Source organism: Monodon monoceros, unplaced genomic scaffold, assembly GCF_005190385.1.
Source record: "Monodon monoceros isolate NGI ecotype Baffin Bay Population unplaced genomic scaffold, NGI_Narwhal_1 Super_Scaffold_19, whole genome shotgun sequence".
Taxonomy (NCBI): domain Eukaryota; kingdom Metazoa; phylum Chordata; class Mammalia; order Artiodactyla; family Monodontidae; genus Monodon; species Monodon monoceros.
The window spans coordinates 898,355-915,938 of record NW_021703775.1 but is presented as its reverse complement, the minus strand read 5'-3'; the positions used below and the strand labels follow the sequence as shown (position 1 = coordinate 915,938).

The 17,584-nt window shown below is 42.5% G+C and overlaps 1 protein-coding gene across 1 annotated transcript; it reads left to right on the top strand.

Moving 5' to 3' along the window:
* Positions 1–1,236: 1,236 nt before the first annotated feature.
* Positions 1,237–17,062, top strand: SLC5A7 (solute carrier family 5 member 7). The gene is made up of 8 exons (XM_029231784.1): positions 1,237–1,594; positions 5,778–5,891; positions 6,645–6,800; positions 10,291–10,439; positions 11,267–11,410; positions 14,536–14,689; positions 15,184–15,401; positions 16,433–17,062. Exons 1-8 carry the CDS (start codon positions 1,381–1,383, stop codon positions 17,060–17,062), a joined length of 1,779 nt encoding a protein of 592 aa, XP_029087617.1. The 5' UTR covers positions 1,237–1,380.
* Positions 17,063–17,584: the final 522 nt, after the last annotated feature.

Below are 17,584 nucleotides of genomic sequence, written 5' to 3'. Positions count from 1 at the left end.
CGGGAGACCCGGGGTGCGGAGTCTCCGGAGCCTGACCCTCCTGGCCCTGCCGCCCTGCGCCCCTGACCACCCCTCCCGTGTCCCGCGCAGCCTCGGCCTCCACGGTTCCCGAGAGGAGCCCGGACCCGCGGAGCGCTTCCCTGCGCGGCGACCTCTCCAGGTAGGAGCGCGTCGGGGCCAGCCCTCCGACGCGGCTCTGGGCCTCCCGCGGGCACGCCCGGCGGGGCGGGTCCCGCGGTCCGGGTCCTCGGGTGCGGGTGCGGGTGCGAGCGCGAGCGGCTGTTAAGTCGGGGCGTAGTAGGGGCGCCGGAGACGCGGGGACACCGGGGGCGCAGGAGGGACACTGGGGCGCGGGAGAGACACCAGGGGCGCGGGAGGGGCAGCGGGGCGCAGGAGGGACACCGAGGGCGCGGGAGGGGCACCGGGGACGCGGGAGGGGCAGCCGTCCCTCCCGGCTCTGGCTGCAAAGGCAAAACCCACCCCACCTCCCCACCCGCCGCCGGGGCTCCCATCGCCTACCCAGCACCCCAGGGGGGGCTGGTTCTTTCGCCCTAGGTCTGTCACTCACCTGCGTGCGCAGATATCTGAGTTTTCCCCCAGAAACTTGTTTGTGTAAATTGGGGAGCATGAACAGACGCGGTCAGGCGGGGAAGATAAGAGAGAACAAGAGAATTCCAGAAAGTAAAGGCGTTAGAACTTGGCATGTCTCTTCCAAGCGTCTTGTTTTTAGTGCCTCTGACGTTCCATTATGTTTTAGGCATTTCTGTATTTTAAATCGTTTTCTTGTATGTGCCATTAAGGGGGTGGAGGACAGATCGGAGGAACGGAGGACAGTGGATGGGGACAGTTGATCGGGAGGGAGACCCTTTAAACAACGCAACTCTTCAGTGGCTGCAGTAACTTAAACCTCGGGCACTTCACTTGTTGAAAATTGGAGGCCGTGTGGTTCTGAAATGGATTTCCCTAAAGTTGTTATTTTTTCCCCCAGATATTTGCATGTCACATTACTTCTGGAACAACTCCCTGAAGTTGTTTGAAAGGAGGGGTAGGATAATGAATGAATGAATATGGGTCAATTCTCAGAGTAATCTTTTATGATACACTTACACTACTGAGCAATTCTAGATTGAATAAGTACATAGTTCCAAAAAGCAAATACAGACACACTGTTTGTAAGTGATTTCTCGACTGTTACTGAGTTAAAACACAAGACAAGGTTAATTTTACATTGCACGAATTTATTTAACACAAAATGATTATTCCTTAAACAGCATCTCCAATTTTTTCTGTTTCTTGCAAACCCAAAACAAGGTTCAGTTGTTGAATAGAAATAGATGGAAAGGACACTTGTTGGCAACCACAGGTGAACGTGCGGCTTCAATGTTCTTCTTTAAGTGGTACAGGATGTCAGGAGCCAGCACTTTCCAGGTGGAAGGGCTGATAGCCATCGTGGTGTTCTACCTTCTCATATTGCTGGTTGGAATATGGGCCGCGTGGAGAACCAAGAACAGTGGCAGCTCGGGGGAGCGCAGCGAGGCCATCATTGTGGGCGGCCGCGACATCGGGCTGCTGGTGGGCGGATTCACCATGACAGGTGGGTGCCGACGTGCCTACCCCTGCAGCCATCCCACCCTAGCTGCTCCAGGGACAAAGCAAATCTTGTTCTTTGTCCTTGGGGGATTCTCCGTGTTCACTACTTTTATATTTAAAAAATAATTTTTTACATTTATTTAGAACAAAATTAAAACGGTTTCAACTCAGTAGCGCTGGAACTAATGATTTTATAATCAATTACTGGACAGAATATCAGTGAAACAAATCTGGGCTATCTGGGCTGTTGAGCGGGTGGAGGCAGTAAAAACAAAGGGGTGGAGGAACGTGCAGAAGTGCCTTAGCCTTACAAGTTGTGTCTCTGTGCATTAATGTGGTACAAGCAGCATCCCCTCCTGTTCATGGAGACAGGCGTAAAGCTGTGACTTTGACTTGTCTTAATGAATACTAACTAGCCAATGAACACTAACTAGTGATTTTAACTAACTAGTTAAAACTGAATAAATCAACATGGGGGCAACCCAGTTCCAAATTGATGGATGTCCTGTTTTGAAACCTTATTCTCCCATGTAATGAAATAATTTACTCACAGGAAGACGATCACATGTTATGAATCCACGGCTCTGAGAAAAACATTCCCAGGAACATTGATACGAAATGAAAAAAAGCCAGGGTGTGTCCTAGTAGGAATCCCTCAGTTGCCAGCTGCAGCTCTTGCCCATTCAAGCCTCTCTGTGCTAGGAGCAGTCTTTCCTCCTTTGCCCAGAGGTGGTTCTGATTAAGTGGTGGCTTGTTTTTCTTTTGTGTTCTTCTCGGTTGTTGAAAATAATATTGAAAAACAACAATTTAAAATTATATCTGTAATATCACCTGATATGTATTCACTAACAGCACACATCTCATTTTAGACTCAGTAAGTTCTTAAATGTTAGCGACATAATCCATACGAACAGGAACTCTCAGTGGATTAATATGAGGGGAGTGCTCAGTGGAAAAGTACCCCACTGCAAATCATATGGAGATGATGTCAAATTTCATTCCTGAAGTGCTGGTTAAAATTGATTCACCCTGTTTATCACAAAGTTTTCCAAGCCAGTCTGGGAAGACTGCATCCCTGTTTGGCCATCTGAAACCTATAATGTTGTAGAATAACTGATGGACGGTCGATTCTACCTTTCAGATATTCACATCTTGTTTGTTTAACTCTTCACCAGCTGTACATGGTTCCGTTCAATCTTCATGACGTCACTAGGGAAGGGCTCTGGTTACGTCAGGACCCAGCCTCCCGTGCTTAGTAAGGGTCAGAGCCAGGGCTACACCCAGGTCTGGCAGCCATGCCGGGGCCCCTGCAGTGACCGCACCCAGCCCTCCACAGGTCTCTCCCCACTTCTTTGTGAAGGTACCCAGGGTAAAAAGAACTCTCTTGTACCCTCTGTTTCTAATTTTTTCTACATACACACATATGCAGAAAAGAAATGCTTTGCAAAATATTTTCTGTGATGCACAACACACAAAGTTAGAAAAATACAGGAACATGAAGAATAAAAATCACCCAGTTTCCTACCACCTGCAGATGTTCACCGAGACGTTCATGTAGATTTTCTTGGTTTTTCTCTTAGTATCCAACTGCTGACGAAGACACACCTTCATACCTTCATTGTCAGTTTTCATTAGAGCACAGACATTCCTTCTTTCCTCTAAAGATCCACATATGATACCGTATCTGAACCGCATTAAAGCACTGTAATTATAGTTCCTTCAGATTTCTCCTCTGACAAAGAAAATAAGAAGAAAAGCAAAATAGAAGGACGAAGTTTTTGATTTCACTCAAACTGTTGAAAAGAATAAATGAGCTGTTGTATGCCAAAGTATTTTGTTCATTGTAAATTATGATCATGTTCTATTACTCTAATTTAATAGTACATTTATTATGTCCGTAAAGATAATATTTCAGAATTTATCTTTTGTCATTTAGAGTGATTTTTAATCTAACAGGCTATTAAAATGTATAGAAAAAATTTGAATTATGATATTTCTTATAAAGCTGCTCGAGCTCAGCTTTTAAAGACTTTTTTTTTCTCTCTCAGAACTGAAAAGAGCCCTGATCAATATCATAATTCAATTAAAATCTGAACCATATTATCTAAACCTTGTCAGATTCATTGATTGTACAAAGACTAAAGATTGAAAATAAAAATGCATATAATTTAAAAGAATTCTTGTTCTCACTCATGAATCTGACATGAAATATACAAACATGCAAAGGACCAGATGGATAAAAATGGAGGGGCTTTAGTCATAATAAGTAATCAAGTCTGCACTTCTATATTATAATATTTGCAATCATTCAGGTACCAGTTTTCTTTCTGGAAAGGGAGAGGAGACCTACACAATGAAAAATGATCGCTAGTAAGTGTTGTGCTTGTAAGACCATCAGACATTTACTTAATGCAGCAAAACATTGCTGGTGCGGAGTCAAGGGTCCCAGGTGCCAGGCGGAACGTGAGGTCTCAGGGGCTGTGCCTGTGAGAATCCGCTGCTCCAGGCCCTGGTTACTCGCCCAGTGAGGGGTGGGGGGAGTCTTTAAAATTTCAGCAGGGTTTAGGATGAGAAAAGCACATCATAGCATTTGTTATATATCAACACCATGGAAAAGCTACCGTGAAGACGGGGTGGTTGCTAAATACGCATTTGTCCACTTGAGGATTTTGTATATAAACTCTCCACTTAAATGTACTTAAATTTCCTTGGCAGGAAGGTCTTTTCACGTTGACTTTTAAAAATAAGATTAACCCTTGAACGTTCTCTCTGCTTTGCTTTGATAAATTTTGGCGAGAAACACAATAGAAACACTTGTCTTTGGCAGCTTCACGTACATGTTATTTATTTTACTTACATTCTAACCGCGAAATTTCAGGGGACTTTTCAGAGTCAAATTTTATTCCCCACTGCATGGTACAGCCCAGAGTTCACTCTCATATTTGATAAGCTTCACGCCAGCCTCTGTTCCTCATAATTTGACACAAATTCTACCTAGGGATTATTTTAAATGTTTTGACTATACTCTTAAAAGGATACAAACTGCAAAGATCTGAGTGTTCCAGTAACTTGGGCTTTTCAGCAAGAATCAACTAGTCTAGTGTCTTCTCAGAGAAAATGATAGCGTTTACAGAGCATTCTTGGCCCAAACTTGTTTAATCAAAATGTCTTTTCTTTGGTTCCATGGCCCTCTTCACCTACTATGCTACAGAAATGTTATTAAATAACATCTGAAGAAGACATATTTCTTATTATTCTTTATGAAATATCAAGCATCTCACTGAAAGACCCGGAGCAGAACAAAGAATTGCAAATGGGCATGCAGCCAATGTTGTAAATTCTCCTGAAGGCTGATCTAGCCCTAAGTGTAGGTCGGGTTCTTGGGATGACAGAGAAGGAAAAGGTAATTTAAGCTCACGTTAGGGCACCTGGCAGCCACCTCCCTCCCCACTCCCGTAACAGCGTAAGGGAGTGAGTACAACTTCGTTATAATTCAGAATAGATTTGCCAAAATCCTACGCACCCAGCATGCTTACAGAGTGACTCTATTGGTGAAAAGCACACGCACACACACACACCCCTCCCACTCCTCGAAGACAACAGTCATGATCAAGAGAAAGATCAATACAATTAAAACAAAAGGCCCTTGAAATGAAGACACTTGACCCCATGTTATGGAGGCTGGGGGGAAAATCATAGTATTATTGAGGAGTAGTCATATAGTATTATATATTGTATGTGGTCTCAGACTTTATGATATAATAATATCATTTTAAAATGTTGATGACAATGGATTTAGAAAATATCTGGGGCAACACTGTTCAATGGAAATATGATGTAAGCCACAAATCTAATCTGAAATCTTCTACCTATCAGTTTAAAAAAACATTAAAAAATAGGTGAATTAATGTAAATAATAGAATTGCATAACGCAGTACATGGAAAATGTTTTTCTTTTGCCGTGTAACCATTACAAAAACAAAAATGAGGAACCTTACATTTATTTTTCCATGCTAAGTCTTTGAAATCCGATGTGCCCTTTGCATTCTTCCAACACTTCAGACACGCCATGTCTCCGGTGGCTGTGTCACCAGCCACTTGGTGTTCAGGGCCGCCGTGCGGGGCTGAGTGGGTCTCAGGGATGGCAGGTATGACACGTCTTCCCCTCACTTCTCACTCTGTTTCAGCCACCTGGGTCGGAGGAGGTTACATCAATGGGACGGCCGAAGCCGTGTACGTTCCGGATTATGGTCTAGCGTGGGCTCAAGCACCAATTGGATACTCCCTTAGCCTGATTCTAGGTAAGCAAAGTTTACACCCGAGTGACTCAGTCAGTAAAGCATATAGATCAGGAGTATAAATAACAAGTGAAATAAGTCAAACGGTGTGACCACTGTTGTGGGAAATGCTACCGGAAATCCCTAAGTAGCTGTTATCAGAAAGTGGTAACACTAACGTTCAGGTGATTGGATCTCTTGATTATGGAATATGTTTAAAAAAATTCCCTTGATTGTTTTGCTATCAAAACAGTGAATTTCTTAACATAATGGTGTTTTTTCTTTCCAAAATAGTGTGGACATATCGTTAAAAATGAATCAACTTGAATTGTACCTGCATTTCATTTTGTAAATCAAACTAATAAAATGTCAAGAATATTATATAACAGAGAGCTCCTAAATTTCTTCTGCACTTAGAATACTTTTGTTGGATCCTGTGCTTAATCAAATATCTGAATGCCCTGCTGGGTGACACAAATACATGAAGACATTTTACGAGTGCACTGCTGGTCCATGTGTCTCAATCCACATGCCTCTTCCATGCCATGTATGGCCTTGGATGCACACAACGACAATTGTGTTAAGAAATTTCCACTTTGTTGCTAAATATTTCTTGGTCCTGTACTCACTGGATTTTGCAGACAGGTTCCTCAGCATGTATCAGTGTTCTAAAAAATTCATTTCCCTTCAGAAATTATATATAGTAAGAGGTTGGCAAAGACTATTGTATTAGGGATTTTTCACTTTCTCATTAACGCTTGCTTTAATTTCCTTTAGGTGGTCTGTTCTTTGCCAAACCCATGCGTTCCAAGGGATATGTGACCATGTTAGACCCCTTTCAGCAGATCTATGGAAAGCGCATGGGAGGGCTCCTGTTCATTCCCGCACTGATGGGGGAAATGTTCTGGGCTGCGGCCATTTTCTCTGCCTTAGGTAAGTACCAAAGAACGTCGTTCTGTGCGCATCTCTGGTTGAATGAGCATCAGATACACAGCTTTACTTTCTTCAGCTACAGGCCAGGCCACCCCCAACCTCCAGCACCTGGATTAATGCCACCAACCCCCCGCTTTTCTCCCATAAGACCCAATCTGATCACATCCCTTTCCTGCTTAAAACCAGGTCTTTGAACCAGGCTAGGAAGGCTTCTTACAACTTGGGCTTTTCCTTCTCCCTTCCTCCAGAATGGCAGTTCTGACCCTTTGCAAGCACACTGCCCTCTGCTTAGGACTTACGCCCCTCTTTCCTTTCTAGCCAACCAGGTAGTTTCTTCAGATCTGCTAGAGATGTCACTTCCTCAGGGCAGTCATCTTGAACCTGCTGGATGCCTTTCCTATGGGCTTCCTGAGGCACCAGGAATTCTGTTTCCATTGAATTTACCACTTTGTATGATTACGTGCCTATTTATCTATTTCCCAATTTCCAGTCTCACAAAAGGAACTATCAATTTCTTGAAGGCAGGACCTGTGTCTTATTAACACTTACAGTCCTATCACAAATGAATGAATGAATGAATCACCTATAGCTACATGTTCTTCAAAAGAGAAAAAGGAAAACAACAATCCTTCCTTTCTCAGTGTAATCCCATTACATCTTAGACTGTTGGGTTGTAGACATATTCAGGGATTTGGAAAATGGACTTAGACTCTTTGGGGTCTAACTTACTATCAAGATCCATCAGTGCTGAGGACAGCCTGTCTTTGGTCCTTGGATTCTCAGCCCACTGATACGACCTAGAAAATGAGAGATTTCAGTGGGAGATCTTCAGGTTCAGTACCTTCCCTGTTCATCAAGGAGAAATCTACACCGTCCTACTGAGTGTTGAGTTCCTTCCTGAAGACCAGCAGAGCTGGACGTTCCTTGTCCTTCCTCAGTGAGCCGTGTGTATGTGTGATACCCAGAACACGCTGTGTTACTCTCCATCTCCTCTTACAAATGGAAACAATGGGCTTATGTCTACAGTCAAACTTTAAGTGGACAAAACAAAAGTCAGATAAGATGAATTTCCTTCTCTGTTGCATATCAGACTACAAGCTAGTCTTCTGGTCTCAGTATTATCATCAGATCTGGTCTCTGTAATATCAGATATTAGTTTACACCACTTTTCATTCCTGTCTCTCTAGACTATTCTAGACAGGATACAAAATGTTCACTCTCACGGAATAAAGATCAACTTATATAACAGAGCCCTGAAGGGAGAACAGAATGAATAATCTATTATTTCTAAAGTATTCTGGAAATTTAATAGCTAAACTCAACCTTGCTGCAATCAGTTATTTTTGTAAATACATGTGTCTACATCTGTGTGTGCCTGTCAACACATACGTAAAATATATTAATGTCTGTCCACACACACATGTCAAACAACATTTATGAAATATTACTGCTATTCTTGAAATATGTGCTCTGGTAAAGAGAATGTGTGTGAATTTTAAATTAACACCTCTATTTTCTTCAAAAATAATAGTTGGACGTAACTCAAAGTTAGGGTTTATTAGAAATAACTTGGGACGAGATCTTTCACCACCTTACTGTGAATATGTATGAATGAGCATAGCTCATCACTAAAGCTTAGGAGTATCTTAAACTACCTTCTTGGTATAAACAGACAACACCCTTACAGCTTCTTAAAGAAATGTACATTTACACTTTTAATGGCTCAATTCAGATAATTTTTATAACTTTATTTGCAGTATATTTAGTTTTACGGCTGCATGAGTTAATTAATATTTCACAACAGAGCTGGAAGTATAACTTTGATTTTACTCACGACAAATGATGGGGTGATTTAGAAAATATTTAGAGAAAAGATTCATCCCAACCTTAATAGTGGGACGAAAGTAGGTGACTTCTTTAAAACCACTGAGTTACAGCCAAATGGCAGCATTTACTAGGACCCTAAATCTTTCGGCTCCCCGTCTAGTGATCTTTCTTCTATAATATACAGCCTCCCTACGTGTAGGATTAATAGAAGTTTCACAAAAGGGTGGGAAATTAAACAGCATTCAAAAGAGGTTGGGTAATGATTGGACTTTTCATAATTCATGGGGTATGACTCTAAAATGTTGTTCTTAAAGTAGAGAACTAGACCAAAGATGAATGACAAAGAATTGTGACTGAAGTTTCAACATGTAGTAAATCATCTCAGGAGAAAAAAACAATAACTTGTTAAATGTCCATATACAACAGTAATTCAGTCAGTTACCCAAAGTCACTTGCAAATAACTGACCACTTTCCCTTGTCTTCCTCTCCCAATTCCTTACTAGGCATTTCCTTTCCTCAACCAGTTTTTATGCAAGAAAGTAATTCAATTTTGATACCAAAGCCAAAGCACTAAGAAAAAATTTCTTGAAAAATATTTTGCATTGTTATCTTAGATCAAAATATACTGCTCTTTAGATAATGGATTTTTCATCTCGGGTGGGCTGCCTATGCTATTAGCGCGCCATTGAGAAGCGATAGTAGAATGCAAGATTGCAAGTAATGATTCAAAGAAATCACAGATTTGTTGCATGTATGTTAACGTGGCAGGAATATCATTGCTGCGTTTAATAATACGAAATATAAACTATACCACTTTTGAAAAGAACAGGGAAAGGGTGTGTAGGGCAGCAAGTGAATTCTGAACTGGTGGTCCAAGAACTGCAGTGGTCCAGCTGTCCACACCATAACATTCTATTGGAAATACAGACACCAACAAACATAGTAAACAAAGTCAGAAAGTCAGAAAAGCATAGATTGACTTCTAAGGCAGGGTTACAATTTTGATGATGAAAATTACTTTAAAACATGATGCTAAAATCTACAGCTCTTCAGCGCACTGGCGTCCTAGAGACAAGACTGGAATTCTCTGGCAAACAAATAAAATAAGTCGTCCTTCCCAAAGTTGAAAAAGTTGGAAGGAACAAGTTACCAATTTTATTATTTTCTCCTACAAGTTTGTTTCAAACCTTGGTACCTCTTACCATGTGTCATCTAGTAAAAGCTGGCTGAGGTCAGAGTTAACGCAAAAGAGCAAATGAATGCTGATTGTGAACTGTGGGGATGGGTGGTTATGCTTGTCATAAAGCCTTATTTTTCTCATGGATGTGAGTAAATATACTGCATATGTTCAACAGAGTCAGAGTTTCAGGTAGTTGGTGGCATTGCTGCAGGATCTTCTAGTAGTGTTCAGTGTAGTATGTGTCATGGATCTGTAATCAAATCGTCAATTTCAGGTGTCCCCACACAAATAAGTGAGCAAAGCACTAATTTCAGAAAGAAAGAAGGTTTTTAAACATATGCATATATATATGTATATATGTGTGTGTGTATGTATGTATATGTATGTATGTAAATGCAGGTATGCGTGTGCATATTCCGTTTACTGAGATGGAAGAATTTGAATGTGACTTCACCTGGGCTGTTCTCATCCAATCCCTCCAGGAGCCACTATCAGCGTGATCATTAGCGCCGATGTGCGCGTGTCCGTCATCGTCTCCGCCCTTATCGCCACGCTGTACACCCTGGTGGGCGGGCTCTATTCCGTGGCCTACACAGATGTCGTTCAGCTCTTCTGCATTTTCGTGGGACTGGTAAGTGGGGCCGTTCACAGACTTTCCTTCTTCCTTCCTTCCCTTCTTCCTTTCCTTCTCTCTCCCTTCTTTTCTTCCTTCTTTCCTTCCTTTCTCCTTTTGTGAAAGATAATGTGGTATTTTATACTACCTCAGCAAAAATTAACAGAAATGCTATTTTCCCATCATGAGTAATACACAGTAAGTCGTATACTATTGGCAATTTTTCATTTCTCTGTGGATCAACTGGATGAAAAACCTCTAGTCACATTGTGAGATTTTGACAGAAAAGTGCCCTCAGTTAAGTCTTAGTAAGGTCTAGGGCTTCCTCTCCTTCATGCCTCCACTTGATGGAAACACATGTGGGATCTCCCTTGAATAACTTCCCTCAGAGTTAAAATTTAAATCTTGACACTAATCTGTATTTGTCTCTTAACCCTTCCTTATATTAGTTTTGGTTAATCCATGAAACTGCTCATGGGACATAGAAATTCTTTTCAATCAAATCTTCTCGGTCACTTTAAGGAATGGATATCTTCTTCCAATTCTAAGAAAACACAAAATGTTTATGTATAAACATATGTCAAGTTCTCAAATTCAGCGTTTTCTTCCCAAAGGTCTCTGGTGGCTGCTCTGTAGCTAATGTGAAATGGCAGCGTTAGCACAGAGGTTATGTGCTCCTCTAACTCTCCTAAGTCAGTGTTTCTCGGTGTCCCACAGAGAACATGGTTCTTCCCTGAACACGAGGAACACTGAGCTGTGCCATCTACGAGAAAAAACTAATAAACTAAATCTTGCACGTCCCAGACAGTCACACGGCCTAACGCTCTCCCGCGCTCTGGTTGCAGTGGATCAGCGTCCCCTTCGCTCTGTCACATTCTGCGGTTGCTGACATCGGGTTCACGGCCGTGCACACCAAGTACCAGAAGCCCTGGCTGGGGACCATTGAGCCGTTTGAAGTCTACACGTGGCTCGATAGCTTTCTGTTGTTGGTAAGTGATGCTCTTACCCGAGGAATGCACTCTCACTTGTCCTAAAGTCAAACGCACTTCCAAGACTTTAGTGTTTATATGTAACACTAAAATGCGCGCTCCTGTCCGTTTCTGGGTTGACTGCTTCCTGCTGGAAGAAGGATGGGGGCACTGACAAGTGTCAAAGCGATCACTTCCCTGGGGCTATGTGTGGTGTGCCCACACTTGTGCTGAACACCACGCCCTACTGCCGGATACCTCCCCCAATCTGAGAGCCACACCATCTAAAAATTCTATTTTGTATCTTGGATTAAGGCATTAAAATCCAACTTCTTCTGAAATAAGTAACTCATTCAGTCTCTAATTAAATTTGTGGTGTCATAAGGCCTTAAGTGCATGAGATACGTAGGGAAGGGAGGTGTCACCCAGGACAGATGCCCAGAAAGAAGGCTGGGAGGTCAGGCAGCTGGGAATGTGCAGAACCTGTGGGTGAAGGTGGTGGCCTTGAGGGGTGGGCATGGAAGAAATCAAGGCAGATCACAGACTGAGGGGGAGGGAGTACCAGAGAACCTCTCCCTCAGAGATTTGGTGACTCTGTGATTTTGCTAGAGGGGTTATGTATTTAAAAAAAAAAACAATGTATTTGATTTCAAAGTAAGCAATAGATTAATTGTTATCAAATTAAGGGGAAATTGTTTACGTTTGTTCCCTTTTTAGAAGATTCACAATATTTTGTGATTTCATTTTGTGTCTGTGGCATTTTGTTAAATTTTAACACTGAAAGTAGGTGTGTCTGCCCCCATGAAGAACTTACTGGTAAGAAGACAGGAAAACATGTAAACTAATGTTTCCAGTGGCGGGGAGGAGGGCTTTTTCCCCAACGATTGTTAAGAAATGCATTTGGCTGAAATTTTTCGGGCATGGTTTACAATTATGAATCGAATGGAGAAGGCGATTAAATATTATATGTATGTATAATTTTACCTTCATGGCTGGTGTATTTTATGGTTATATGGGAGAGATGATGAGACTTAGAAAAACCAGGCAATTTTTTGATTATCAGTCACACCATTGTCTGAGTGACAGATTGAAACAGAGAACCAAGACCCCAAAGTCCTTTCTCCTACACCACACTTTAGTCCTCGGATTTACTCATCTTCAAGATAAGGCATTATATCCAATGATTGCTACAGTTTCTCCCAACTCAAAAAAATTGTATGACTAAGTCATGTTCATCCTTCAAATTGTAAGATAGATTGAAATGAAATAATAGATGCGGAATGACTGACTGAATAAATAAACTGTAGATGCGAGCCTTGAAACATTTCACCAAGGGTCTCTGATCTTCCAGTTGCCATGGAAATGACTTGTCAAGTCCGGCTGACGGTAATCTAGAGGCATCTGCCCGTCCCACCCTAAACTTCCCCCGTCCCTATATTAGCGCTAGATCAAGCTCCTGGATCACCTGGCCCTATTGTGACAGCCCCTCACTGGTCTCCCCGCTGGCAGCCCACCCACATCCCACCCCTCCAAGCCCATTTCTACCTTTCCATCAGAGCTCCTGTTTGTCAGTGGAGGCCAGATTTTACCTGACTTACAAACCTGGATGACCTAAATGTCCATAGACACAGGTATGTAAATTATGATATATCAGTTCACATAGACATTGAAATTATTGACGAAATATTCATCGACATGGAAGATGTCAATGATATACTGATTTACAGGCTGCAAAACAAAAGGAAAAGTTTTGGAAGCATATAGATTTGAGGCATGGGATGAAGAAGTTTAGAATTTCTTCTTTTGCCTTTGTTTTGTTTTGTTTGTTTGTTTGTTCTGCATTTGAGCTTGTATGGCTTTTATAAGAAGGAAATTGTTCTGGAGCCAATATGTGATCGGCACAGATGTGACAATAATAAACAAGACAGATATCCCAGAACTCGGAGCCAGTGAGAGACAGACAATCAAAGAAGCAACTTCAATACATTGTGATGTAGGAAGTTCCCTCCTCAATTCACTCACTCACATGATAAATATTTACTGAACACTGACTCTACGCCAGTGAGAGGATGCTCCAGCCTCCTCTCTCACCACCCACACACACCCTGACCTCTACCCATACCAAACACACGGTGGTCTAATGGCTGCCTCTTTGTTTTTTTCTTTTTCTTTTTCATATTGGGTTCTTTCCCAAGAACTCTCCTCCCTCTCCATCTCCACCTAGTGACACCCTCTTGATACTTAAGGGGACTCAAATGCTCTTTCTGTAATGGTTACCATGGTTACCATGCCTCTGTCTTCCTCCCACCTTTCCCCTCCGTTACCCCCAGATGATTGTTTCTCATTATTGTTCCCATATGTACCTCTTTAGAGCATCAACAAATTACATGCAAGTTCAGTGTCTCCAAACTTTTTTACTGTATATCCTCAATAAGAATGTTAAGCACACCCCCAAGGTAGGGATAGGAATTATAAACTGCTTATATGTACTGTGCTAGCACATTGTGGAAATCATTTAATAAAACAACAATATTTAGGTATGAGGTAGAAATGAATATAAAGAGAAATTCTAGTATCTTCTTGATGCTCTATATTGTCTTGAGCCTCTGCACACCCCCGTCTAGAAAACACCATAACGCATTGACCCTCCCAGTGGACAGTGGTCTCAAGAGCAGGAATTTTTCACTCATCTCTGGGCTCTGACAGCCATTACATTGCCTGGCACGTGACTGGAATCCAGAAATATTCACTGGGTGTTTTGAATCAAATGAAACTTCATGGTTTCAGAATCTTAATTTTTTGAGATAATTTTGTGGCTGTTAAAACTTCCAGATAAGAACAAATTGAAGGTTTCTGGGTAGTTGTGTGTAATGCAGCTTAAAGTAGGTAAATCAAGCAAAAGAAAATATTGTGCATAAATAATTATGAGAGAAAAGAACTTGAGAAATTCGGCACAACTGAACCTATGACGATGACTTAGTGACAGCAGTGTAGACAAGTGGCATGTAGGACCATTTTCTACCCTTCAGAGCCGTACATGTGACCATTCTGAATGTGATTGTTAAAAAAAAAATTCTCATTTTAAAAATACCTAATAGATGCTATTTGCCTCCAATTCATTTTGAGTCCCCGTGGTTCCCACACAGATGCTGGGTGGAATCCCGTGGCAAGCCTACTTCCAGAGGGTCCTGTCTTCATCCTCGGCCACCTACGCTCAAGTGCTGTCCTTCCTGGCAGCTTTTGGGTGCATGGTGATGGCTCTGCCAGCCATACTCATTGGAGCCATTGGCGCATCAACAGGTAAATCTCCTGCAGCTTCACTGACTGACTCACTCAGGCTTCATCCAAGTCACCAGTTACCCCTCAGCTGCCCTCCCTGCCCCACACAACTGTTCCTCGTCTGTTCATATATCTGCCTTTGTGATATGTCAGCCAATTGTCTTATATTTCAGATACCACTGTAACACTGACGGTGAGAAATATATATTAAATATATAATTATACATACATATTTCACACCACCATATTCTGTTCAGATCTTGTGCATAAGACTAACTGTAACCCATTAGCAGCTGGAATATATGAGGCAATTTCACTGGACCAGTACATGGACTTCCCACCTAATTAAACTAACATGCCCTGTTAGACTAATTAGATTTCCCATTGATTAGACCAGTTTATAGGTTATGATTTTATTTTGAAAGCTACCTAGTAAATAGGATGACCCCAGATGGATGGATGGATGGATGGATGGATGGCGCTTTGGTTGTTGTGTTTGTTGTTTCTATCCACAGACTGGAGCCAGACCGGATACGGGCCTCTCGACCCCAAGGACAACCAACAGTCAGACATGATCTTGCCGATTGTCCTGAAGTACCTCTGCCCCGTGTACATTTCTTACTTTGGTCTTGGAGCCGTTTCTGCCGCTGTCATGTCATCAGCAGATTCTTCCATCTTGTCAGCAAGTTCGATGTTTGCTCGCAACATCTACCAGCTTTCCTTCAGACAAAATGTAAGAACAGTTTCTGCTTTTCTCTTTTTTTTTTTTTTTTTTTGCGGTAGTAAGAACAGTTTTTTCAACATAACGCTATTGCTCTTGTTCTCATCCTTGCAGTTACTATGTAGGTGTTTCTCTATACTTATTAATAGTCTGCATGAAAATCTGACCCTACTTTGATTCAGCACTTTATTCATGCTGTATATGAGGTTTTTAATGCATGTTGTCATTCACGCTAATACTGAAGGGCACTAATCAATATAACTATTTCCCAAGAGGTACAGTCATATTGCAATAATTTAAACGTCTTCTCTTTCTGATGAACGAGCAATGAAACCTAAAATAACTTAGAAAAACTCTGAGTTTAACTAAATACGATAAGAAATTCAGGAACCCTGGCAGAGCAGAAGATAATGAGTAACTATTTCATGGGTGCTGGTCTCACACCTGTCTGCTCTTCACTTGAACCCCAAGTCCTCCTTTGTCAGAAAACAGCGTCTCAGTTTGATTTTCCTTATTGAACGCCAGGGCGCAGAGCAGCACGATCGTGCTCACGGAGGGGCCCAGAGCCCCCCTCCACCTTCTTCCTTGACTCAGGCTTGCCTTTCTCTAGGTTTTCTAGGTCATAGTTAACAAAATGGTCCCACTTGTTTTTTAAGGCGGTTACCCTCCAGGAAGAGAGGAAGACAGATAGGCCACAACCTCTCACTGCCACATGAAAAACTATTCCTTAACGTGGAAAGTAAAGAAATCCTCCCTTGCGTTATCCGTCCCCTACGAGGACCCAGCGCGCATCTCACGTCTCCCTCTGACATTCAGCCAGTGGGCTCTGCTTACTAAGAAGCCTCTCGCAAGGTCGCCCGGGGAGGCTGCCTAGACTGCTCGCTTCACATGCTGTGGTTTCGGCTGGTTTTACCCATAGACTGAGCCTTTTGAACCAGGGGGATTCTTTAGAGCAGCTTTAAAACACAGGAAGGCATCTCATTCTCCTCCTAGAGGAGCCAGCACGTCCTGAGAAAAACTGACTCGATGTCGATTTCTTGCAGGCTTCCGACAAGGAGCTCGTCTGGGTCATGCGCATCACGGTGTTCGTGTTCGGAGCTTCCGCAATGACCATGGCCTTGCTGACGAAGACGGTGTACGGGCTCTGGTACCTCAGCTCCGACCTCGTGTACATCATCATCTTCCCGCAGCTGCTCTGCGTGCTATTCATCAAGGGGACCAACACGTATGGCGCCGTGGCAGGTTACATTTCTGGCCTTTTCCTGAGAGTAACCGGCGGGGAGCCATACCTGAACCTGCAGCCCTTGATCTTTTACCCGGGTTATTACATTGATAAAAGTGGCATATATAATCAGAGATTCCCATTTAAGACCCTTGCCATGGTGACCTCGTTCTTATCCAACATTTGCATCTCTTATTTAGCCAAATACCTATTTGAAAGTGGAACCTTGCCACCAAAATTAGATGTATTTGATGCTGTCGTTGCAAGGCACAGTGAAGAAAACATGGATAGGACAATTCTGGTCAGAAATGAAAATATTAAGCTAGATGAACTTGCACCTGTGAAGCCTCGGCAGAGCATAGCTCTCAGCTCGACTTTCACCAATCAGGAGGCCCTCCTCCACATGGATTCCAGCCCAGAGGGGTCTGGGACTGAAGATAATTTACAATAAACACATCCTCACTGCTTTCCTAGACGGAGCTCTATAGCAGGCTAGTCCCGGAAGGGTGGTTTGCGGCATATAAAATATATTTTAAAGATATCGTTCAGGAGGACAAAACTCCATATAATAGTGTAATTGCACATCCAAGACAAGCCAGAAGGAAGCACCCCTGAAGCAGCATCTCTCTCTCCCTCGTGGACACAATCTCATCCTCATTTGATTTCGACTCTCAGTGGTTTTGTTAAGTATTCAGACATGAATAAAACCCCACTCAAAGAATGGAGAGCCAAAAAGAGTGTTCACCTTTCTTATGGAAAAAGGAAGTAGGTGTGAGAAAGCCAAGGAGACTGGGGAGCCGTGATCGCGACCTTGTTTGAGAACGCCCTGTGGGTCTAGTTTGACTCTCACACTGAAGTTGTGAGAATAAACCCCATCGCTCCAGTGAGTGGTGCAGTGACTTAATCAGCTGGCTCCCTGGCGTGAGGAGTAACCCCTCCTTCGTGGTCTTAAGTATAACGTTCGCTGAATATG